The 26,157-nt window shown below is 38.2% G+C and overlaps 2 protein-coding genes across 6 annotated transcripts in view; one reads left to right on the forward strand and one right to left on the reverse strand.

Annotated features, from left to right (window-relative positions):
* The window catches only part of CNOT8 (CCR4-NOT transcription complex subunit 8), a 53,717-nt gene that overhangs the window by 25,679 nt on the left and 1,881 nt on the right, over positions 1 to 26,157 (forward strand). Inside the window, exon 7 of one of the 3 annotated variants that reach the window (XM_082379158.1) lies at positions 25,171 to 25,191. The exons of the other annotated variants lie outside the window; for them this stretch is intronic. Coding sequence (XP_082235284.1) covers positions 25,171 to 25,176 — 6 coding nt within the window. The 3' untranslated portion in view covers positions 25,177 to 25,191. Of the gene's footprint in view, positions 1 to 25,170; positions 25,192 to 26,157 lie in introns of those variants that run through there. 3 annotated transcript variants of the gene reach the window in all.
* GEMIN5 (gem nuclear organelle associated protein 5) overlaps positions 1 to 26,157 on the reverse strand; it is a 41,687-nt gene that overhangs the window by 11,359 nt on the left and 4,171 nt on the right. Inside the window, exons 4-21 of one of the 3 annotated variants that reach the window (XM_082379051.1) lie at positions 25,208 to 25,359; positions 24,878 to 24,994; positions 23,345 to 23,477; positions 22,125 to 22,290; positions 21,041 to 21,253; positions 19,946 to 20,031; positions 16,038 to 16,120; positions 14,523 to 14,659; positions 13,204 to 13,277; positions 12,321 to 12,502; positions 8,465 to 8,604; positions 7,263 to 7,434; positions 4,840 to 5,067; positions 3,709 to 3,822; positions 2,799 to 2,921; positions 1,922 to 2,020; positions 1,366 to 1,503; positions 198 to 345 (exon numbers count right to left, since the gene is read on the reverse strand). In XM_082379051.1, coding sequence (XP_082235177.1) covers positions 198 to 345; positions 1,366 to 1,503; positions 1,922 to 2,020; positions 2,799 to 2,921; positions 3,709 to 3,822; positions 4,840 to 5,067; positions 7,263 to 7,434; positions 8,465 to 8,604; positions 12,321 to 12,502; positions 13,204 to 13,277; positions 14,523 to 14,659; positions 16,038 to 16,120; positions 19,946 to 20,031; positions 21,041 to 21,253; positions 22,125 to 22,290; positions 23,345 to 23,477; positions 24,878 to 24,994; positions 25,208 to 25,359 — 2,505 coding nt within the window. Of the gene's footprint in view, positions 1 to 197; positions 346 to 1,365; positions 1,504 to 1,921; positions 2,021 to 2,798; positions 2,922 to 3,708; positions 3,823 to 4,839; positions 5,068 to 7,262; positions 7,435 to 8,464; positions 8,605 to 12,320; positions 12,503 to 13,203; positions 13,278 to 14,522; positions 14,660 to 16,037; positions 16,121 to 19,945; positions 20,032 to 21,040; positions 21,254 to 22,124; positions 22,291 to 23,344; positions 23,478 to 24,877; positions 24,998 to 25,207; positions 25,360 to 26,157 lie in introns of all 3 variants that reach the window. The other 2 variants (XM_082379050.1, XM_082379049.1) reach the window with 2 other exon arrangements.

The following is a 26,157-nucleotide window of genomic DNA, read 5'->3' on the forward strand; positions in this document are numbered from 1 at the left end:
ATATTGCTGAAAGTTAACATTTGTTAAGTATAGGTGGTGGGTGCGCTGATGTTTAAGCTAGTGAACATACATTTGTGTGCATTTGAGATGTTTAATTACAATAAATTTTTTATGGTGGTTATCATGAAACAGAACTGTTATGTAGATTGATTTCACATTACATCCAGCTGCTGGTTCACCTGCTGGGTCATACAGACCTGTAGAAGTGGTTTGACTTGAGCAGCTCCACGGCGTCATACACTTTGTGGATAGAAAGTAGGTGAGAGGCAGCCTTGACATACTGGTCCTGAAAACACAGCTGTTTGGCAAAAGCTTCCACGGCCCATACCCACACATGGTAACCGGCTTAAAACAAACAAACAAACAAAAAAAAAAAACCAGCAGATTTAAGGGGAAAAAGCATGTACATTTGGGTTGAAAATGCTTGTTGTTAGTCACTGCATTAAGCAGAACATTTAGATAGTAATTCAGTTGTTGTTTCCTCTGATCATCTGTTTCATCTACCTCTCCCCATCCCTACATTTTGAAATGTAAATTGTTTCTCTGATTATGTAATACATAAAAAATAGTACAAAATTCAAATGTACATGAGTATGGAAGTCAGACAGTGCTTACCCTTGTTGGGGTGCATGTAGACTGACGGAAAGGGAGCATGAGAGAAGCTTCTAGGGTACTGGTAATGTTATGTTTCTTGATATGGGTGCTAGTTACAAGGGTGTATTCAGTTAGTGAAATTCAAGTACACTTATGACCTGTGTACTTCCATCTCTCTCTCTCTGGCATACTTCAATAAAAAGCTAAAAAATGAGGCATGGCATAAAAAATTTCCTTGTTATCCTGGCACCCTACTACCCAAACTTGTCCAAATTCCTTTCCCTGGAGACAACCGTTATTATTAGTTTCTTTTGAAACCTTTGGCAATAATCTATGAATATATTACCACACATGTATAAGTATCAATGACAGTATTAAATATTCTGTTGTGCATCTATACCTTGATTCTTTTCACTTACTAAATTTTGGAGCTCCGTTCTGTATCAGAATGTACAGAGCTGCCTCATTTTTTGGGTATCTATAGGAGTTTCTACTGTATAGACATACAAGATTTAACCAGTCTTACACTGATGGACATAGAGGTTCTTGCGACCTTTTGCTATTACAAATACCACTGCAATCCCAGTCCATATGTATCTGCCATTTTGCATGTGTAGGTGCAGTTAAATTCCTACAGTTAGAACTGCTGGGTCAAAGGGATGTGGATTTTAAATTTAATTATTCGACATGGCCAAATTGTCCTTCAAGACAATGTCTATCTTTAGTGGATGTATCCTAGAGATGCTAGGGCTTTTGTGGAAAAGAACATACCGACTGGTGCCATAGCCACAAGATTGTCTGTCAGCTCCCCTCTTTCTGCTGCAGTCTGAAGAACACCTTTTAGATCTCCTTTCCAAAGCATGAGCTGGTGAAATAATTCGGGGTGGCCGTTTTCCAAGTGACCTTTTCCTATTTGGAGGAGAAATATTTGGAAGATGTTTCAGAAACATCTGTCTGTACTGTCTTCTAGAAAAAGAAAGGCAGGATGAACGACAGGAATAAATTCCTAGAATATGTAGTCACTGGCTCATGGGTAAGTCACTTCCCAGAGTGTTCATAATGGGGCCTGAAGCCCACTCAGTCACTTGTCCACCCACTTTCACTTGCACTCAGACACTCAGAATGGACACTGTATGTTTAGGGTCCTGTGACAGATGTGAGTGAGGGGTGTTTGTGAACATGCAAATAGGGGAACTCAAAACCTAGTTAGCGGACATGTAAAACTAACCATTACCATACCACAGGATGGCAGCCGTATAAGAGGTATGTATAAAGCGTTAGGGAAGCATAAAGATGGACAGGATTCTGTTGATTGGACTAGTCTCACCTTCAACCTCAATCATTCTGTACAGGGTAGCCCTGTCTGTGAAAAGCCCCAGGTGAAACCTTTGCTCAAGATCAGCAGACACATCCTCCTTTGGCTCTGCTAATTCAAAAAGACAAAAATTCAGATGAAGTCATTTAATAGGTTACTGTTTTCTGTCCAGTTACTTCCGAATGTATGTAACACCCATTTCAGATGCTGAGAAAAAGAGACCTGTGCCCTTGTTTACCCTAACAGAGACCCCTGCTGGTTACAAAGATAGCAAAATATGAAAATACTTCATTAGGTTTGTTAGGTTTGTTTGTCAGGTTTGTTAGGCTCAGGTTTTATACTGTTTGAATTTCATTTTATCATGTGCATCCCTTTTCAACACATAAAATTCAAAATTAAAAAAAAAGTTGCTCAAATGTCAAAATAACACACATTAGGTGAGGGCTTTGAAAAACTGAAACCAAAAAACCTTCTATAAACAAAAACTTCCATCAAAAATTTTTAAAGGAACTGCTGTATTAAGGGTTATTTCCAATGAGCAAGTGACTTTCTTTTCTACATGTACATGCTGTTTACTGGGGAAAAACAGTTGATGGAATTGATTCACGCTGAGATATTGAAGCCATCATACCAATTCCAGCACCCATATGGCTGGCAACAACTTGATTTATAATAGAAAAGCAGAGCATTATGCCTCCAAGGCACTGGAGAGTGCTGACAGCGGTCAGAGCGCGGACAGAACCTGGCAGCGGGGTGTGGGGGAGGGATGATGCAGAAACACAACAACTTTGGACATTTGTTGGCTCATTCATGTAACATATAAACAAGCACTTCTTATGTGTCAGTTCCCAGAAGACTACGGATGGGCCAAGGAAGTGTATTTCTGTACCTCTGGAGTGTTTTGCAGTGGCTAATACCAAACAGTCCTGATGAAGCTCCTCTTTGGATCTGTGGTCCAGACTTGTACTCAGTGGAAGCATGGAACGAGCTTTTCGCTTCTTGATTAAGGCTTCTGAAATGTAATAAAAGTACAGACTGTCTGAAGAAGAGTTGATCAAAAACACAAAACTGAATGCATGCCCATTGTGTGTGTAACCTACTGGAGGGATACTGCTGGGCAGAGAAAGTTCCCACTCTTGTAAGGAAGCTTTCAAATTAAATTAGCTGGGGGCAGTGTTCACAACACACACAAACGTGTCCCTGTGAACACCTGTGAAGCAACATCAACAACTGCAAAATGACGGTTCCTCAAGTACTAAAAAAATGACCCCAAATTGAACCAATCAAAACACTTACAAATATTTAAAATCTAAAACAAAAGGAAAAACTGAAAACTTTTGAGTTTTCAGTTGCATGTAATATTTAAGGATACTTTAACAAAATATTTTATTTATTTATTTGTAATAGCCAAATAAATTTGTTTTTTATTCTTTTGTTAAAAATTTTTTGGCTGTGTTGGGTCTTCATTGCTGCACACAGGCTTTCTCTAGTTGTGGTGAGAGGGGGCTACTCTTTGTTGCGGTGCACGGGCTTCTCATTGCGGCAGCTTCTCTTGTTGCAGAGCACGGGCTCTAGGAGCGCAGGCTTCAGTAGTTACAGCACGTGGGCTCAGTAGTTGTGGCTCGCGGGCTCTAGAGCGCAGGCTCAGTAGTTGCGGTGCATGGACTTAGTTGCTCCGCAGCATATGGGATCTTCCTGGACCAGGGATTGAACCCGTGTCCCCTGCATTGGCAGGCGGATTCTTCACCACTGCACCACTAGGGAAGTCCCCCCAAATATTTTAATTATTAAATACCAACCTGGCTTTTCTTTAGGTGCCTCCTTTTTCAGTAAAGTGACTTTGTTATTAATGGTGACTTTTGACTTTTCAAAACCTAAGGATGCTGGAGTGCAGATAACTGGTTCTTTAGAAACTACATCATGGGGAAAAAGAAAAAAATTTGGATAAGAACAATGTAGAATCTAGTTCTTTTTAAAAATTAAGAGTATACCAGTCTTAATGGTGTGATTTTATCTATTACCCCAAATATAAGATGAAATATTTCAGATAGGAAGCATGGGTAGTCTCCCTTTCCCCATCTCACAAACTGCCTTCCAGGAATCTGTAGGTTTATCACTTAGAACTCTTGACTAATTGATCTAAGGAAAAGTTATAAAGGTTCTAGCCTCCACAGCTTTATACCATAGGTCTAGGAGTTCCCAAACTTGGCTTGGGTGACAAAGTACTAATTGTATATTTAATTACACAAACAAGGAACAATTTTACCAATAGAAATTTAAAGTGTATGGGATACAGAGTCACAATCCTGAGTGTACACACCATGAACTAAAAAAAAACACAAAAAACAAAAATCCCAAACTAAGTTGTTGATCTACAGGGGTAAAAGAACATTTTATGATAAAGAAGTATTCTGATGAATCTAAAAAACAAATCCATTAAACTTTTTAGATCTTTATTTACCCAAACTGTGGGTCCCAGTGGCCATCCCTTGGGATGGAGAGGGTCAGGGAGAACTCTGTACCATATATTTTGGCCATTTTAAATTCTGTCACATCAAAATATTCTGCTGTAGAATTAAACGAGTCAGTCCTATTTATATTGTTTGCCTGCAAGTTCCCAGAGTGGCGATAGTTTCTAGGTCAGATATTTGTAAGGGACAATGGTTTCTTTCAGTAAACATGGCTGATGACATCATATTGTTAAAACTTTCCCCATGTAAGTTTCTATGTATACATTGCCCTAGTTTCACTTTGTCCCACAGTCTTACCCTGCTCAAGTTGATAAGAAGTTTTCTCTATAGAACTTCACTATTTCCATCCCAATCATCCATTAGATCCCCTTAACACTTCAAAGGTAGACCTGGCTTAGTTTCCTGGTCATGACTACTAAGTCCTAGAGAGTTAGTGAAACACAGGATTTGGCCACATACCTGCCGAGGTGACACCACAGGGTAGCTCTGGCTCCCGGGCTTCCTCCTCAGTCTCCTGGTCTGACACTCCGTTCTCAACAGGGCCCGAGTTCTCCTTTACGCTCTCTTCTTCATTCCCGTTACACAATTCCTGCTTTACAGGCACTCTCAAGATGGGCTTTTTCTTCTTTTTGGGCTTTGGCTTAGGTTGGGAGAGCCTTTTTTTCTCTAATTCAATACTTTTCTTGCCTGTAGAAATCACAATTCAGAAAAGGATAGATTAAAGTATATATTCTTGGTTAAAAGCACTCTAGGAGATAATCTCCAAAACCTTATTTCTCTTCTTTTTGATAACATTCTTACCCTTTCCATTCCTTCCCAATGAATTCTTAGTTATATTATCAAAATGTTAACCAAACCAAACTCTTTTGGGATTTCATTAAATCATAAACACAATGCCCATTTACCCCTGAATACTTGAGTGTGTATCCTACAAACAAGGATATTCTACATCATCAGAGCACAACCATTAAAATCAGGAAATTAACGATGATACCTTACTCCTGCCTACTCCCACCTCACTTAAGTTCTGCCAGTTGTACCAAGAATGTCCTTTATAGCAAAAGGAGTCAATCCAGGACTACATGTTGCACTGGCTTGTTATGTCTCTACTTTCTTTCAGCCTGAACAGGCTCAGATTTTATTTTGACTTTTATGACTGGAAACTCATGAAGATTACAGGACAGTTATTTTGTCAAATTTCCTTCAAATTGGGTCTGCCTTATGTTTTACATGATTAGATTTAGGTTATGCATTTCATTGCCATAGGCAATCACTGATTTGCTGTCACTGTAGTTTAGTTTTGTCTGTTTTAGAAATTCATATGATTTATAACTACATTTCTTTTTTTTTTAAATTTATTTTATTTATTTATTTTTGGCTGCATTGGGTCTTTGTTGCTGTGCACGGGCTTTCTCTAGTTGCGGTGAGCAGGGGCTACTCTTTGTTGCGGTGCATGGGCTCTTCATTGCAGTAGCTTCTCTTGTTGGGGAGCACGGGCTCTAGGTGCGCAGGGTTCAGTAGTTGTGGCATGTGGGCTCAGAAGTTGTGGCTCGCAGGCTCTAGAGCACAGGCTCAGTAGTTGTGGCATATGGGCTTAGTTGCTCCGCGGCATGTGGGATCTTCCCGGACCAGGGCTCGAACCCCTGTCGCCTGCATTGGCAGGCGGATTCTTAACCACTGCACCGCCAGGGAAGCCCTATAACTACATTTCATACTCTGTATTAGCTATACAGTATTTAGTCTTTGTGCCCAGCTTCTTTTGCTAGGCATAATCCTTTTTGAGATTCATCCATTTTGTTGTGTTTAAAAGTAGTTACTTGCTTTTTATTGCTGAGTAGAATTCCACTACAGTATATACTACAGTTTATTTACCAGCTGATGTACATTTTTTTTTTTTTTAGATTTGATGGAGAAGAGGCAGGGTCAAGGGCTTTTTTTTTTTTAAAAAAATATTTATTTATTTATTTATCTATTTATGGCTGTGTTGGGTCTCCGTTTCTGTGCGAGGGCTTTCCTTAGTTGTGGCAAGTGGGGGCCACTCTTCATTGCGGTGCGCGGGCCTCTCACTATTGCGGGCTCTCCTGTTGCGGAGCACAGGCTCCAGACGCGCAGGCTCAGCAATTGTGGCTCACGGGCCTAGTTGCTCCACGGCATGTAGGATCTTCCCAGACCAGGGCTCGAACCCGTGTCCCCTGCATTGGCAGGCAGATTCTCAACCACTGCGCCACCAGGGAAGCCCCAGCTGATGTACATTTGGGTTGTTGTTTCCGGTTTGTGGCAATTATAGATAAAGCTATGAGCATTCTTTTATAAGTCTTTATATGGATGTATCATTTCATTTCTTCGGGTATATTTCTAGCTGTTTATATACTCTGTCTAGTTTTCTAGCTATTTTTGGTGAGTGGGCAAATCTGATACCAGTTATTCTTTTATAGCCAGAAATGGAATTCTGTTAATTATTTCAAGTACAGATTGTCCCATATTTGGGTAGCCAGCCCCTTCAAGCTGGCTTCTTTGTCCTTTTGATGATCTCTATTCTTTGAGCACTTCCTTCCTTTGTGGCATATGATGTTGCAGGCTCATCTTGTATTTTTCCTGTCCTAACCTGGAATTAGCCATTTCTCCAGAAGCCCTGGTCGGTCCCTTTTAATGGAGAATGATATTTAGAAAACAAGCTCTGGGTGCTAGGTATACTTGTTACTATTTGGGTGTTGTCCTCAGGCCCCTCATGGCTGCTATCCTTGCTTGGGCTTCCAACCCTACCATCCTGTTGCTGCCGCCCTGCACGAATGTCTTCTTTGCTTGACTCCAGTCAACTCATTTACTGAGGAAAGGAGAAAGGGAATTAGGCAAGCCTTTATGGGCTCCAGGTTTTGACTGACCTTGAGGAGGTCGGGAATGTTCTTGCATGGAAGTGAGCCATTTGTACACACAGAAGTCATCTGCCCCTGAGTAGATGCAGTCTGGATCCAACGGGGACCATGCGATGCAAAGCAGTCGACCTCGATGTCCTCGGAAATTGCATAGAGGCTCTTCCTGGAGAGTATCCCACACCTAAAACCAAAAGTCACACAAGAGAATAATTTCTGGTTATTCTATTGTTTTTTGGGGGGTATACATTTTTGAAAAAATCTTAAAAATCTGTGTACTCTTATTTCCTCTTGTGATTTGTACTTTTAGGAGTTCAGTTTCAGAAAGTGCTATTTCCTGTGGGAGGTTTATGTATTCTGGGATATAGAGGCATTCCCATGTGGATGATTTTCAGCAAGCTTTAACGGTGCCCTATGGATTTCACTGTCCTGAACCAGTATCGTATGTTATTTTTGGGCTGGGGATTCAGATACCATGAAGAGAATTCTAATTCAGAGCCCACACCTGCACATGTGATGGATGCTTAGGGTTCTAACTTCTCACAGGTGATTCTTCTGTCTGTGGGCAAATGATCAATTTCCTTGCTGTTTCTTGAATTACTCCAGTCTGCACTGCACAAAGGGTAGCCCGTCACGGCTCTCAGCTCTGTGCCGATAGCTCATTTACCACTCACTACTGAGACAGACATCCATCACAGATGATAGATCCCCAGTTCCTAAGGTCTCTTCTGGTTCTGATATCCGAAACTCACCCAATACCTCTGGTTTGGCATCTCATCTTTATTTTTGAGAACTTGGAGGTCTCAAAATTGGTAAATTGAGGTAAATTGAGTTACCAATTTATTATTAGAAATATTTTTTCATTATTTATAGTCACCATTCTGTGATAGAACAGAATGGGAGGAGTACTTTTCACATCAACTTTAGTCCATTAAACTGACAGTAGGTCAGAATGAAATCTTTAAAAACATCAGAATTTAGCTAGTTCCTATTAATATTTCCCCTTTCATCTAAGTAAAAAACACCCCAAACTTAGCCTGCCAAGGGCCCAGATATGTTTAATAAACTAAAATGCCCTCTAGAGCTCAGAAAAATCCCTTTCTATAGAAGATAATGGTGAGGGAAGGAGTCTGTACAAAACTGGGGGAAAAGAGGGAAGAGTTTAAGTTAGAGTACATAGTGAAGAACCCACTGAATCAAGGATGCACTAGTACCTGAGCTGTACCATCATAGGAAGCAGATATCAGCCTTCCGTCATGATGTGGGCTCCATGCCAGACTGGTAATCTTGGCTGTGTGCCCTGAGAGGGTCCGGTAGGGCTCTGTAATGGTCACTGGAGATTCAGGATTGCTCTCTGTAAGACAAGGGGATGATGTCATTTCTACCAGCAACAACAACAGAAAGACATAAAGGGAGGGTATTAACATGGCAAGAGTCAAGATTTTGCCACGTGCTTTCTGTGTGATTTTCAATATTGTTTCTATGTGGGCAGTGTTGTTTAGTAGTTAAGCGTGTAGGCATATCCACAGTGCTTGGCACATGGGCTTACTGCAAGAAGTGTTAGCTATCATTCTTTCTTTCTAAAAGCCATCAAAATGAAAGTAATACATTTTGGATGTGATACCAAGAACATATCACATATATGGCACTCTAGCTAAAAATGTGTGACCTGAATCTAGTCATGAGAAAATAGGAGACCAAACCAAATTGAGGGGACATCTACAAAATAATGGGCTGGTATTCTTCAAAAAAATCAAGATGAGGGACTTCCCTGGTGGTCCCGTGGTTAAGATTCCACACTTCCAATGCAGGGGGCACGGGTTTGATCCCTGGTTGGGGAACAAGGATTCCACAGGCCGCGTGGTGTGGCAAAAAAAAAAAAAAAGGCTGAGAGACTGTTCTAGCTATAAAGGACAATATTGGATCAATTGACAACACTAGACTAAAGCATGGCAGATCAAACTATTGTATTAAATTAACTGAAGTTTATAATGGAATTTATGGTTATGTAAGGGAATAGCCTTATTCTTACAAAATACACAAATATTAAGGGATATGGGGCATGACACATGCAACACAAACAGTTTGGAAAAATACATACATACACACACACACACACAGAACAAAGCAAATATGACAAAATATAAGTTGTTGAATCTGTGAAAGGGTATATGGGAGTCCTTTGTACTATTCTTGCAACTTTCCTCTAAGTCTCAATTATTTAAATATAAGAAGGTAAAAATAAAATGAAATGGATTCTGGCCATTTATTTCCTTTTTCTATTATTCAGTAGATATGAAATAAAAAACAAACTAGGGTGACAGTGTTACAGTAGAAAAAGATCTGCACTGCTCTTAAGAATTAAGTTAATGCTCTTCAATAAGTGATGCTGAGAAAACTGGACAGCTACCTGTAAAAGAATGAAATTACAACATTTTCTCACACTGTATACAAAAATAAAATGGATTAAAGACCTAAATGTAAGACCTGAAACCTTAGAACTCCTAGAAGAGAACTCTTCGACATAAATCATAGCAGTATTTTTTTTGGATCCGTCTCCTAAGGCAAAAGGAACAAAAGCAAAAATAAACAAATGGAACCTAATTAAACTTAAAAGCTTTTGCACAGCAAAGGAAACCATCGACAAAACGAAAAGACAACCTACTGAATGGGAGAAAATATTTGCAAATGACTGATAAGGGATTATTTCCAAAATACCTAAACAGCTCATAGAACTCAGTGTCAAAAAAACAAACAACCCAATTAAAAAATGGGCAGAACACCTGAATAGACATTTTTCCAAAGAAGATATGGCCAAAAGGCACATGAAAAGATGCTCAACATCGCTAATCATCGAGAAATGCAAATCAAAACCACAGTCATATCATCTCACACCTGTCAGAATGGCTATCATCAAAAAGAACACAAATAGGGACTTTCCTGGTGGCACAGTGGTTAAGAATCTGCCTGCCAATGCAGGGGACATGGGTTCGAGCCCTGGTCCGGGAAGATCCCACATGCCGCGGAGTGACTAAGCCTGTGTGCCACAACTACTGAGCCTGTGCTCTAGAGCTCGTGTGCCACAACTACTGAGGCACTCGCGCTTAGAGCCTGTGCTCTGCAACAGAGAAGCCACTGCAATGAGAAGCCCATGCACTGCAACGAAGAGTAGCCCCTGCTTGCTGCAACTAGAGAAAGCCCGCGTGCAGCATCGAAGACCCAACGCAGCCAAAAAAACAAAACAAAACAAAACACAAACACAAATAACAAATGTTGGTGAGAATGTGGCGAAAAGAGAACTCTAGTACATTATTGGCGGGAATGTAACTGGTGCAGCCACTATGGAAAACAGTATGGAGGTGCCTCAAAAAACTAAAAATAGAAGTACCATATGACCCAGCAATTCCACTCCTGGGCATATATCCAAAAAAAATGAAAACACTAATTCTAAAAGATACATGTACTCCAATGTTCATAGCAACATTATTTACAACTGCCAAGATATGGAAGCAACCTCAATGTCCATCAACAGATGAATGGATAAAGATGTGGTATATATGTACAATGGAATATTAGTCATAAGAAAGAAGGAAGTTCTGCTGTTTGCAACAACAGAGACCTAGAGGGTATTATGCTAAGTGAAATAAGTCAGACTGAGAAAGACAAATACCATATGTTTTCACTTATATGTGGAATCTAAAAGATAAAATGAATGAATATAACAAAAAAGAAACAGACTCACAGATATAGAGCGCAAACTAGTGGTTATCAGTGGGGAGAGGGCAGAGGGGAGGGGCAAGATGGGAGTGTGGGATTAAGAGGTACAAACTTGTATATAAAATAAATAAGCAATAAGGATATATTGTATAGCACAGGGAAATATAGCCATTATTTTATAATAACTTTAAATGGATATAATCTATAAAAATACTGAATCGCTATATTGTCTACCTGAAACTAATATGATATTGTAAATCAACTATACTTCAGTTTAAAAAAATTAAGTTTATGTTCTTTGCCAAAGTAGATATTTAATTTGAAATCAGAGGACTAGGATAAGCTTTCTAACATATCATGCTTATTAGTTACAAACTGTCTACTATTTATTATTAGAAAAATCTATGTATACTTTATTAGTTTTCCTATATTCCTTTTAACTTGAGAGTCACTGCTAGAATAAAAATTTTTTTGTTATTACAAATAAAGATTCTCAGGAAATCACTGGAAATTAGTTCTAGAGAAATTTAAAATGTCAGCTTGAAATTTTCACTATGGTTGACAGTACATACTCTCCAGCACTTTGGAAACAGATTAGTGTCACATTATAATTTCTTCATATTAGAAAAAAAAGTAATTACATCTCCTTCCCATTAAAAGAACAGGCGCCTCTGACCACTTATGGTTCTTCTGGGTGCTGAAGAAATTCAGAGAAGTTTAAGATTCATTAAGGAATACATCATGAAAATATGAAAAAGATCAACGTGCCAGGCAGGGACTAGTAGTTACTAGAACACATGCAGACTCTGCAATTAGACAATCTGGGTTTGAATCTAGGCTCTATCATATACTAGCTGTGGGACTTATGGTAGTGAGCTAACCCCTCTGAGCCTCAGTTTAATCAGGAAAATGAAGATAACAAAACCTACCTCCCAGGACTGTGAGAATTAGGTGCAGTCACACATGGAAACACTGAGGGAAGGGGATATAAACTGGCAAAATCTCTTTGGAGAGCGACAGTTTCACACAAGATGCAAAGTCATATCCCTACCCCTGGCCTGGAATAACTATAGCAATAACTATACTTTAGAAAATCTGGAGAAAACATGCAGCAAACTAATAACACTGGTTTTTACTGAGGAATGGGATTAGGGAATTTCGTCATGTTTGAAACTTTTGTTGTATTTTAAATAAGGTGAATACTAAATATTAAATACTACTTTTGAAAGCAGAAAAATAAGAAAAGTAGTACTTACTTTAATACCAAAAAGAAAGGAAAAAAGGCACAGAAATTGCAACAAGAAGTAGCGGAACACATACACCACCCCCAATATGGAACGAAACCAAAGTTACCTATGACGGTCTGCAGGTTGTGCACATAAATGACTGCATTGTTGGACCCAGAGGCCATCAGATAGCTCAGCTCTGGCTGGCTGCCATACTCATGATGCCAGCTAATAGTATTCACAAGCTTGTGATGCTGCTGGATGGTGCAGATCAGTTTCAAGTTAGGAACCTTGAATATTTCTATTGATCTGGAATAAGAAACACACCAAGACAAGAAAGATGGATGCTCAAATTACAGTCCAATGCAAACAGGTATCTCCCTCATTCCATCAGTCAAAAAAAGGTGAAATGGAATAGGATAACCCTATATAAACTGCAGAGGTTACTCTCTCACAAAGAACCAGATACAAAAACTAGTTCTTTCAAACAGTTTTCACAAATCTCAACAATCTCTGGAAAGTTGTGTTTATCAGGCTCTTATAATAAGTGGTGCAAGGGAGAAGCTAAAAGAAGAATTAATAAACCAATGGCTGAAATAGGACTATGTTACTATGATCAACATTGGAAGGGGAAAAAAAAACCCTAAAAAAAACAAAAACAAAAAGATGTTGGAAAGGGCATGGTGAAGCCTAAAAAGCATTTCTGCCTAGGTTTACTTTAAAAAAAATGAAGGGAGATTTAGGCAGTTTAATTCTGGAGATGAGGATTCTATGAAGCACACAATAGCCAAAACACAGAGTAGGCAAACATTCTCTTTGGGCTGAAAATATTTAACTTATTTTGCAGTTCTCAAAGGTGCAGAGAGCTGAGTCATTTAAGGATATCCAGGATAAGTCAGAATATCAAATACAACTAGGTTTTCCCAACTAACATTACAGATGGCATTAGCTTGTGATCAAATATATGTGCAATTACAAAGTTTTTTTTTTTTAAAGAAACAAACACATACCCATCTTCATTGCCAAGAGCCATGATTTTGCCATCTGCTTTCCAGCTGATCTCTGTGTGTACAGGCAATTTGTACTAGAAAGCAAAACAAACCAATCTTGACTGAAAACATTGTTCTTCTTACAAATCAGTGATGACAGTGTGGGGAAAAAAAGAAAATCCCTAGTTTAAAAATGTTCTAATTGTACATCAGCCATTCTTATAAATAATCTACATAATTCGCCAAAGAGTTACTAAGAGAAGTATCTGAAATACAATTTCCTAAATGGGATAAAAAAGAGAGGCCAGTAAATACTAAATGTCTGCAGTGTCTAACCTTGTGAAATGAACTTAATTAAAATGATTTTTGTCCCACAGTAAGACATGAAACATATCCATTGGCTTTGATAACATGGGGGTGGTCGCCTTTTTAATAGAAGTCATACACACTACCCTTTTTTCTTCCTATCTCTTCTGTTTCTTTTCCAGAATCGTTTTTTTTTTTTTTTTCTAACTTTTTTTGGTGTTCCCCAAAGCTTCCTGGGCCCTCTTCTTTTCTTACTTGTCTCTTTAGATCACCTCATACATACCCGCAGCTTCTTTAGCTACCATTCATGTGAAGGGACTCCAAATTTCTATTTCCAGCCCAAACTCCTTACATGAGCCTCTGATCCATACATTTAACTGTCACAAAACTAAAAGTTTGTTAAGAATAGGAATTTTGTCTCTTTTATTCATTGTTGAATGTTAATGTTCAGATAACATTTAAGACATGAAGGAATACAGTCAACAAAAGTAATTCAATTTATGATTAAATGTTATTTTTATGCTAGCCATACAAAATAGTGAGCAACAGTAAAAAATGCTCATTTGAAAGAGTAAGGAAATCTCAACATTTATGGTTTCATTTAAAAAGACAGTTCTGGCATACAGATACATTGATAGGATGGTAAAGAAAAGTGGCTAAATGTGGAAATCTCAGTCAAGGATATAAGGAAATTATTTGTATTATTTTTGCAACTTTTGTGTAAATCTGTAATTATTTCACTAAAAAATTAAAAACAAAATGCAATTCTGTCTTGAGCAAAATACCTTATAGCCGCACTTGAATACCATATTAAAAAAATATTTTTACGAACACCTCACTCTGGAGAAAGTGGCTGGCGTGAAAAGGCTGCTTTATATTCAAGATCGGATTATAATAAATCACCATTGCAATTGAGAGAAGCTTGAAATCTGCCTGAGCATAATGGATACCTCTTATAATGGCATTTATCATGCAAGATGAGAAGCCAAGAAGATGGAGAGATCATGAGAAGACTTTAGACCACAAGAACTCACTTTGATTGAATTGGTGTCCCTGATGAGTTTGTTGATGTCAAAGGCCTCTCCACTAAGCTTCCAGGGGTTGTGTTGTAAGACAATCCCTTCCCCTCCACAGCTGTATAGAGTGAGGGAAGGTCTGTCCCCTTCTCCTCCTATATGAGATAAGAAAAGAAAGCTTATCAGTTTTGTATTTCACCAACTTAACTATTTGTTGCTATAGTATGACCATTTCATACTATGAGATGTTTTAAAAGAACTGCATTAATATATTGGAATAAAGTCACTGTTCTCTGCATCTGAACACAGTTGTTGGGGGCAGAAGTAAACAGGGTATATTAATTCTACATTAATATTTATAATACAACATATTTGCTTTAAACATTCTTCTGCCACTCAAAATAGTAGGGGTGCCAAAGCTGGGATCAGAAAACATGTTTTCAAAGTTTTGGGGAATTTACCTTCTCTTACCGAAACAAGTACTCTTTGGGCATTTAAATATATGGAGCTGCAGGACTTGCTATGACTAAGTGTAAGAAGCTGTACTCAAAGCAATGATTTCTTTGGTGTTACAGCAATCATCATGTTGATTTTTAAGAAGCAAACAGTGGTTCTGGTGGGTTTCTGTAAGGGCAAGTTTTATTTTCACCACTGCTAGAACTATGCTTGGCACAAATCAAGGATCAACATTTGTTGAATGAATGAATGAATGAACTACCACTGCAATGCTGCTTGAGTTCTGATGATTTACACTGTAAACGTTTACATTATTATGGAAATTTACAGATGTTCCATTATAGATGGTGAAGAAAAGATTACCAAAGACTTTTGCTGAACACACTCATTTTTAAAATTCTGCAAGACCTACCACTGTAGGCATAAGAAAGAGAAAGATAAGGCTGAGGGGCTAGAAAAGGAAAAGGGTCAGAATACAGTCAAAGGCAACAAGAGATCATTTGAGAAATTCTAAGTTTGCTTTAACTGTAGGTGAAAACAGATGATCATTAACATTATAATTCTTTTTTAAAAAAAATTTTGTTTTTTTAATAAATTGCTTATCTTACTTTATTTATTTTTTTGGCCAAACTGCACGGCTTGCGGTATCTTAGTTCTTGGACCAGGGAATGAACCTGGGCCCTTGGCAGTAAGAGCACGGAGTCCTAACCACTGGACCTCCAGGGAATTCCCAACATTATAATTCTGATAAAATTAAAAGGTGATAGCAAATTTTAGTGAAAATCATTAGACTAGGTATCAGGACCCAGCATGAGATAACTATATTCACAATGAAAAAATTCAGCTCAAAGAGACCAAATATGCTTTAGTTTGGAGTTTGGAGAGGCTTATTCTGGGTGAATGCTTTCTAATTTATCGCCTGTTAGAGCTGCCCTCAAGGACCCCTGGGGACATAGCAGCTTGCTTAAGTAATCACTGCACTAGAATATTTATGACTCTTTCCAGGTTGCATATCCTAGGATTAAGTTGAAAGAAAGAGAATACTCTCACGTTTGTTACAGAATGACTCACACTTACCGAGTGTCATGGAGGGTACTGGTGGCCCCCAGGCTAAAGAGTATACAGTCTTCTTGTGATATGTGCTAGAAATCTGTGGAGGTCTGGGGGGAAGGGGGATTACAAACAGAAAGACTTAAAACAAAAAGATATAGTGGAAAACAGACCATCTTTTTCAAAAAGTTGCCTGTTATATAAACTTAGTTGCTGATATTAAAGAAAAATAATTTAACAGTACCCTTCTCCAAATAACTGACTGTAAACAAGCAAACACTTAAATAATATACCATGTAATGATAGCTACTAACAAAATAATTAAGTCCCAAACATACTTCACCCAGTAAAAAATTGTTATTAACCTCCCCAACTGGCCAGCTTGGGATCATTTTCCCCATCTCTGTCAAATATTCTAATATTACTGTAGTTATATACCAGTGTAAAGGCTATCACAACTAGAGAAAAACAGGACAAGACAGAAAATGCAAACTGTTAAGCCCAGAACTAGGGTTACTGCTAAGCATATATTATCACTATGCAAATGTATCCACCTTATAGTCAAGTAAAAGACTAGAAGTCATTTTTGGCTTACCCTGTCGTTAACATCACATTCTTAAACTAAGACAAGATTTTATTTCATTTTATTTCTTTGGCTGTGCCTTGCGGCTTTCGGGATCTTTGTTCCCAACCAGGGATCGAACCCGTGCCCCCTGCGGTGGAAGCTCAGAGTCCTAACCACTGGACCGCCAGGGAATTCCCAAGATTTTAGAGTAGATAGATTTTAAAGTTTTTTTTTCCTGGATTAATATTTTTATTCTTCACAAACATTCATTTCTTCCATCTTTTCTACCTAATAATGCATTTATTTATTTAATTAAAAATTTTAAAATTTGTTTTACAGTTTTTAAAGGTTACTTTCCATTTAATTATTACAAAATACTGGCTATATTCCCCATGTTGTACAGTACATCCTTGAGCCTATCTTACACCCAAGAGTTTGTACCTCCCACTCCCCCACCCCTAGAGTCCACCCTACCCCAACCACTAGTTTGTTCTCTGTATCTGTGAGTCTGCTTCTTTTTTGTTATATTCACTTGTTTGTTGTATTTTTTAGATTCCACATGTAAGTGATAGCATACACTATTTGTCTTTCTCTGTCTGACTTATTTCACTTCACATAATGCCCTCCACATCAATCCATGTTGCTTCAAATGGCAAAATTTCATTATTTTTTATGGCTGAGTAGTTATTCCATTGTGTGTGTGTGTGTGTGTGTGTGTGTGTGTGTATACACACAACTTTTTTGTCCTTTCATCTGTTGATAGACACTTAGGTTGCTTCCATATCTAGGCAGTTGTAAATAATGCTGCTGTGAACACTGGGGTGCATGTATCTTTTTGAATTAGTGTTTTTGGTTTTTTTTGGATATATACCCAGGAGTGGAATTGCTGGATCATATGGTAGTTCTTTTTGAGTTTCTGATTTTTTTTTTTTTTTTTTAAAGAAACGTTGCTCTTCAGGGTATTTTTGAAGGTCGCTGTGGTGATTAATGATATGTGATGTGTCAGGACAGGGCAGTGCGGTTATTACCTTTAACATATACTGTATTCTTTGTATGATTTTAGAATTCCAGTATTCTAGAACCTATGACTGAACTAACTTAGCTGTTGACTTCTTTATTTCCATGTATCTGATACATTTATCATTATCACTCTAGACAATGAACCAGTTTTTCTTTGGCTGAAAGAAGTAGAATAAGCATTTCTGGCTGAATACTAACAATATATCTACAGCAACATCCTTCCTCCTACTACATACCTTTGCTGGTATCAGTTTGGATATTCAGCTTATAATAACCAAACGATAGTAATTTACTAGAATTAGTCAGCAGTTTTGTGATGACACAAACCTATTTAAATTGATACATAGTTTTATTAAATACTTCTTTGAAATAGTGTAGCCTTTTTTAAAAAAAGTTAGAAACGAAGAAAAATAGTTAACGCGTTTTCAGTTATACATAAGTACCTAAAAAACTGGCATATAAAAAGGTTAGCTGCACAGTATAATGAATGATTCTCACTTAGATGCAAATGATCTTTAAGCAAACTTTTTCTGTAAAGGGCCAGATAGTCAGTGCTTCAGGCTTTGTGAAACATGCAATTTCTGTCACAACTCGTCCACTCTGCTGTGGTAGCATGAAAGCAGCCTCAGACAAGAGGTAAAAAAAATGAGTGTGGGGCTTCCCAGGTGGCGCAGTGGTTAAGAATCCTCCTGCCAAGGCAGGGGACACGGGTTTGAGCCCTGGCCCAGGAAGATCCCACATGCCGCGGAACAACTAAGCCCGTGCGCCACAACTACTGAGCCTGCACTCTAGAGCCCGCGAGCCGCAACTACGGAGTCCGTGTGCCACAGCTACTGAAGCCTGTGTGCCTAGAGCCCGTGCTCCGCAACAAGAGAAGCCACCACAATGAGAAGCCCGCGCACCGCAATGAAGAGTAGCCCCCACTTGCCGCAACTAGAGAAAGCCGGCGTGCAGCAACAAAGACCCAACGCAGCCAAAAAAAAAAAAAAGAAGAGTGTGGCTGGGCTCCAATAAAACTTTACTTATGGACAGAGAAATCTGAATTTTATTTACTTTTCATACATTGTGAAATATTCTTTTGATTCTTTTTCATTTATTTCAAAAGATAAAACTATTCTTAACTCATGGGCCATAATTCTCTAATCCCTGGCCTAGAACAGTGCTGTCCAGTAAAGTAGCCCTTAGCCAAATATGGCCCTTGAGCATTGGAAATGTGGCTCATGCGACAAGAACTCAATTTCGAATTTTATTTATTTTTAATTACTTTAAGTATAAATAGCCACACATGGCCATTGGCTACCAAACTGAACAGTGCAGGTCTGGAATCTAATCAAGCATCTAGACTAGCTGTGCCCAGTAGATTTAGACTGTGAGCCACATCTGCAACTCAAAGCTTTCTAGTAGCCAAGTTAACAGAAGTAAAAGAAACAAGTGAAATTCAATTTTAAGAATGTATTTTATTTAGCTCAGTATATAAAAAGTATTATCTTATAAAATATAATGAAAATAAATAATTACTGAGGCATTTTACATTCTTTTCTGGGGACTAAGCCTTTGAACTCTCGAGTATGTTTTACACTCAGCACATCTCAGTAGCCACCTGTGACTAAAGACTACTGTAATGGACAGTGCAGCTCTAGACCGTTTATAGGAAATACAGGGAATACAAGGAATATAGGGAATACAGGGAATAGTGAAACGAGTTACAAGTCACCACAAAGAATTAACAAGTCCACAATGCAGAATATGCTACAAAACAACTTATCTGGAATCTTCAAATTGAAAAGGCAATGTTATGGAAAGAAGTGGGGGATTATTCTAGAGTAAGAGACTAAAGAGACATAACAAAATACAATGTGTGATCCCTGATTGAAAAAAGTTTGAAAAAAAAACCACTAGGGAAAACGTTTTTGGCTCAAATGAGGAAATTTGTATATACACTGGATATTAGCTCATATTATGGATTACTGTTAATTTTTGTTAAGTGTAGACAAATAAAGCAAGTATGGCAAAATGTTAACAACTGGTAAATCAAGATGGAAGGTACAGAGATGTTCTTTGTTCTCGGCTTTTAACATTCTTCAATGCCTGAAAACTTTTGTAAAAAAATGTTGAGGGAAAACAAAAGCAAATGGTTTATTTTAGTGGTTCCCACAGGTCAGATGGGCTGAACCACCATGACCTGAAAAAAATTTTTTAAATAAAATTCTGAGTTCTAAGCCTAGTCTCAGTATCAGAATCTTAAAGATGCTTCCCAGGCCTATTATGATATACATCCAGGTTTATGAACTCAAAATTAACTCACTGACAATTTGGTCAATGGGCTAAATAGGAATCATCTATTTCTTACTTGTTGGAGTAGGTGTCATACAATCCCACTTTTCCATCATCAGTTCCAAAAGCTAAGCAGCCTTCCTTGGTTGGGTGCCAGCACAGCTACAAAAAAATGAGGAAAGGTGCAGTGTTAAGGGAATCCTTAGGTTATACTTCAAGTGTTCAGTGGGAAAACTTTCTTGTTCTTTCTGTCTTCTACTTTTAAAAGTAACAAATTCTCATTATTTAAAAGAGAGAAACAAAGAAGTATTAAAAACAAAGTAAAAGTCACCTGGAATCTCACCATCCAAAACACCCCATTGGCAATTCTGTATCTTTCTAGACATTTTTTGTGGATGAACTTTATATATAATTGAAAAAACAAAAATAGGTTCAAACATTTAAATGATGTGCATGATACATTGTTGAGTGGGGAATAAAAGATTCCAGAACAATTTAGAAAATATGATTCTATTCATCATTAACAAAGCTTGGAAAGATACATCACAAACTGTCAACAGTGGTTCTCTGGATGATGGAAGTGGGAGAATGGAGTCAAGGGTGAGGTAGGAAACATTTTTTGCTTCCTACACTTCTGTACTATGGTTTTCGTTTTGAACCACAAACCTTTATTGCTTTTAGACTAAATAGCCACAACAAAAAGATATCACTTTGAAGAAAAACAAAAAAATTATACATATTGTTTTATAATCTGCATTCCATGTTTTATAATTTGCATTTTTCATGAATCATTAACATCTTCCCACATCAAAGAAAGATCTACATTATCACTTTTAATAGTTTAATACTATTCCCCATGTGGTTATATTATAATTTAATATATCTCCTATGAATGCACATCCAGGTTATTTCTAATTTCTTACTATTAGAAAATAGTGTGACTCAAACAAAACCTTAATTTTACAAACAAAGCCAAATTTCTGAATTAGGAGGTATGTAACGGGTTTGGTCAGAGAGAGTCCTTCTGCTGTTCCACTTTCAAATTGCATCGAAAATACCCTTGAAGAAGTCTGAATTCCCAACAGAGTTTATTTATATGAATAGGTATTCTCTAAAACAGAATTAGTTATTTGAAAAAAGTTCGTGGCAAGCTCAAAGAAAGCATCCTTACCGCTGTAACCTTGGACTTGACACCCTGCCAAAAAATTTTCACATCATAGTTGTTCTTTATGGAGAATGTATTCCATATACGGATCATGCCATCACCAGCACCTATCGCCAAACAGCCTGTGTCTACAGGAGAGAAAGCCAGACTGTAGGCAAACCCACCAAGGGAAGGCAGGGTCCAGCAGCACTCCAGGGTGGCCATGTCCCAACATTTTACCTGAAAAGATTAAGGGTTAGGGTCTTTATAAAGAAGGTCCAAGAAACAGGAAAAACAATCAACACTTCAAATAGGATGGGCTCAGAGTACATCAGGATAATGTAACTTAACTATTCCAGTAGGAATGAGAAAAAAAAAAAAATCAGTTATAAATTGTAGAGCTCAGAGGGATCTTAGAATACATTTATTCCCTAAGATGCCAAGTGAATTGAAAGCACAATAAACTAGAACCCAGGCTTCCTATTTCCCAGAGTTCAGCGGCCTTTCCACTCTACTGTATCACTGTATTACAGCATTGGTAATTTTCTCATTTGGCAAACTTAAAAAAAAAAAAGGATAAAGGTGGCCTTAGGACAGTGGAAGAATCAGAATCATTATCTTCAAAAGCAAAATATGTTATCATAGGCAGTGGAAGAGGACTAAGTTTTTAATCGTCACTTGTTTAACAGTGACTTGGAAGAAAACGGTCTGTCAAACAAGCCTAGCTTATTGTAAAACAGAAAGGTGTCTCAAGTAAAGCCAATTGTCTCTTATAGAGACTGTGCCGGGAGAAGATGGCTCTGCTTCCTGAACCATAGATGAGGGTATTTGAAAGCTCAGGCTTGATGATCTCACACAGCCTTCCGTGGACACATCTACTCTTCCTTGTTGTACCGCTTTAACAAAAAGGCATCTTGGTGGTTCCTCAGCTTTCCCCTGCTTTTCTGCTGCTAATGTATTTAATGCCAATCAGTAACAGTAACTCTGAAATTGGAACATGGGGGCAAGGTGAGGTGTGAGAAATGATGTATGATTTGAAAAAGCCCTCTAATCCCATGCAAGTCCTCAATCACTGCTGTACAGTGCTGAATGCAAAATAAGCTGTTCTTACATCTCTGTCCATTGATGTGGAAAGCAGCAGCTGTTTGTCATCTTCAGTTTGTAGAGAACATAAATTAAACACAATTCTTGAATGATTCTGCCCTTCTGATGAAGCACTAAAGAGGGTATATTTCCGTCTCCAAGACTGAGAGAGATCCCATAGTAGCAGTTCGCCTCTGTGAAGGAAAAATAAGTATTAGTTCTCTTTCATGAGCAATCTGAAAACAAGTGATTTTGGGCCAGAGAGTGTGGGCCCTCAGCTGCAAAATAATTTCTGTTCATTGTTCCTTTAAGGAAATAAAAATTACATATTCTGAAATAGGCACAAAATATCTCTGGAAAAACACACACAAAAACAAAAAAAGTCACTGCCTATGGGGAGGGGAGCCAAGTAGCGAAGACAGAGGTGGAGAGGGAGCTTTGGAGTTCCCTGGTGGTCTAGTCGTTAGGACTTGGTGCTTTCACTGCGGCGGCACAGGTTCAGTCCCTGGTTGGGAAACTGAGATCCCGCAAGCTGTGTGGTGTGGCCGAAATATTAAAAAAAACAAAAAGGGAGCTTTACTATATCCTTTCATTCTTTCTGAATCATACAAATGTACGGGACTACCTTTTGAACAGATTTTCCTAACAGCTTTAATTATAAAATGCCACCATAATTTGCAGAGCCACAAAGGCTTTAAGACATAGTATGTCTTTTTTGGAGCAGTGGGGGTAGTTGGGTTGTGACTAACACTTTGGGGTATTTCTATATGCTTTGCCTGTATTACCTCATTTAAAAGCAGGGAACTTGTCTGTTAAATTCACTTATCATCTCAAGCAACTAGAAGCTGGTGCTCAATAAATTTTGCTTAATGAATGGCCATAATCATCCTAAGAGAGAGGAAACACTTACATCCTCCCCTTTTTTCATGTGAAGTCACTGAAGCTCAGAAAAGTGAAGGGTCTTGCTTATGAACAGCCGGTAAGTAACAGACTGATTCTGAAATTCAGTTCCGCCTGACTTCAGAGTCCACACTTAACCACCAGGCCGTACTTATTTGATCTTTTCACAACTCTTATTAGACAGCACAGGTATTAGTTCCATGATTTTTCCATTACAAATGGCCCATTATAATATAAACCTTAGTCATTGCTTTCTCCGTCTTCTGTGTCTAGAAAGAGAAGCCCAGGAATTCCTGAGGCTAGAGAGGAGAACAAAATATGTCAGAGAGCATGACCAAAAAGACTTACCCAAAACAGCTGGATACCAGCTGTGTTGGCTGACCCTTGGGCCAATGGAGTGTCAACCAAAGGCGCTCTTTAACAGTTGGGTCTATACCCCCTCCTCTTCTCTTCAGAAAGGGCAATTTCAAAGTCATCACCCCTGCAGATTAAAAGAAGGTCCATGGACAGTCAAGACAATGAAAGTACATGCATGAAGCCACCAGCAGTTCACAATACAGTTCATGTTTAAAAGTTTGTTAGTTTGGTTGCTTAGAATTCAGACCTCATTTTCTCATGGAAATTTACACATATAGTGGTTAATACCAGTCTAGCAAATTTTGGTCAAACAAGCTCTTACAGGCTGTCTTGGCAACTTAAACATTAAGAATATGGTGTGTCTGGGAAAATAAGGTTCCAACTGGGATTGAGAACCCAGGTGGTAACACAACCCAAGATTCTTCAAAGTTGGAAGGACAGAGAGTAGGACTCCATCTTCTAGTTGGCAAGAAATCCAACAAAGGGGACAAATTTGGCAGTTGCGGTGGTAAATTCTCCACTCCTGACATGCTACTGACCAGATGTTCTTAGTCCCTGCTGTGTATGAGAACTACCACTGGCGCTTCTAAAAATACATATGCCAGGGCTCTACCCCTAGAGATTCTGATTCAGCAGATTCGAGGTGGGGTGCAGGCACCTCCAGCTGATTCTGCTGCATGACCAGAATTGAATACCATTGTATTAGACATCTGTAAGTTCAGAGATTACCCTTTTGGAGGGATTCCTAGCCGGATGTTGTCCCCACTAGGGAGTATCAGCCAAACAAAGTGTGTCCAAAAGCAGTCCACAAACCTTAAAAAATTCTGCTTTCCAAAATTATACTACTAGTTACCACTGACTGAACCCTAACTATGTGCCAAGCACTGTGCTACTTGCTTTACGTGTACTAATGCATTTGGACAAAGATGAAAAAACTTCCATGGTTTTACATAAATTGGAGAAAGAAGACTGCTATAAAGAGAAAAGCTAGATTTTTACTGTAAAGGTAGAATTCATTCTGCCTGGAGTTCCTCTCAATCTATTCAATATAAACTTAAGGTAAAAGTTCTGTTCGAAGAGAAGCTTGGGAAAGCTAGATGACTGAGGGTCTATGTAATTTGGGTAAAGTGAGCTTTTACATTTAAACAGGTACTTCTATATTAGGTATACATTATTAATTCTGCATTTGTGCATTAAAAGCTCTAGCTCTAGAGATCTTTTCCATTTCTTTGATCCAGGCCTTGCCAAGTTTAGATATTCCCATTCTCATAACAAACATCTTGCCCTCCAGGCCAAACAGTGATCTTTCTGTGAATGCAATAGAAAACCTCATTGCCAACACCAAAGCCAGATGTTCAGAGTGCAGAGAGTTCTAGCCCAGGCTAAAACTTTCTGGATAGAAAAGTAAAGAACTGCTTTCTGACAGATGACACACACTGAGGATAACAAGAAATAATAAGCTTCTACTTCTACTGGATTGATAATAGGTTATATCACAAAGGAAACGTTAAATGTCAGTCTTACCTCGGCCTCTAGAGCAGCTCCAGATACGAATGGTCTGATCTTTGCTTCCAGTGGCTAAGTAGCAGCCTTTTTTTACTGGAGTCTGTGCTATAACTTTCCCATTGGGGATTTCAAGTTCTTCTAGGGTAGAGATGGTAATTTTGTTTTTAATTTGCATTAAACATGCACTTACCAAAGAAAAATTAGTTTGCAAGGGTTCCTGAAACTTAGTTACTGTTTTCATAGATTTGATCTGTAAAATCTAGTTTTAAACATAATTCAAATTATACTATTCTACCCACTTTGTTCTTTAGGTCTAAAGAGTACTGAACCCTCTTAAATCATCTCTACCTGAATTTTCCCCTTGATTTATGGATAAACAATCTTCACCAGGCAGGGGGCACCAGGCTATGGAGTGGATCTCATCATCGTGGCCTCGAAGCCTGTGTATAACTTCTCCTTTCTTGCTGATGTCAATTATAACCACTATGCCATCCTTGTAGCTAAAAAACAAGAGTTAGAAATACTACTGAAAAATGAAGACAGACTGTCTTTCTAGGAAACATTTTGGCTTAGGAGTTATTGTGCATTTCTAAAAGTTAAGTGCATTTGGGGTGGGGGGAAGGAAAAAGAGCAAGAAATAATCTTGTTCTGTCCTTATTCCAAAGTACTTATTTCATGTTTTCTGGTTTTTAAAAAAACCCTCCCCCATGCCAAACTCCTGGCATTAAGTTATACTATACACACTGCCTGGCATGAAGGTCAAACAGTGGACCATGCCTGTGCTCAGGGGGAACTTACAGAAGAATAGTTCTGACAGGGGCCCAGCAATTTCCCTAATTGGAAATGAATTTGTCCTAATAAACTAAAAATATCTCCTTAGTTTTACAAATGATCTTACTTTTCTAACAAAAGCTGCAGAATTCTAACTTCTAGATCTGGATATTCCAAGGCTGTCATTTTTTGAATTCAGAAGAAACTTAGAAATTGTAATAGTGTTTTTTTTTTTAATGATGAAGTATTTCAGACACAAGAAATATCTACTCTCTAGCTTAAGAAAAAAAATATTACCAATACAGTTGAAGTCCTCTGTACATCCCGCCCCAATCAAACCTCTCTCCCTTTCTTCCCCAGAGGTAAACTGCTATTCCTAAATTTTGTGTTACATTAGTCCTAGCCCTTCTTTGTATATATTCCTAAATAAGATACAGAATTACTTTGTACATTTAGAGACTTCATATAAATGGTATCATGTTGTCTGTTTTTCTGTAGCTTGCTTTTTTCACTCATTCTTTTTGTGA

Source organism: Balaenoptera borealis (genome assembly GCF_965194805.1).
Source record: "Balaenoptera borealis genome assembly, chromosome: 2".
Lineage (NCBI taxonomy): Eukaryota > Metazoa > Chordata > Mammalia > Artiodactyla > Balaenopteridae > Balaenoptera > Balaenoptera borealis.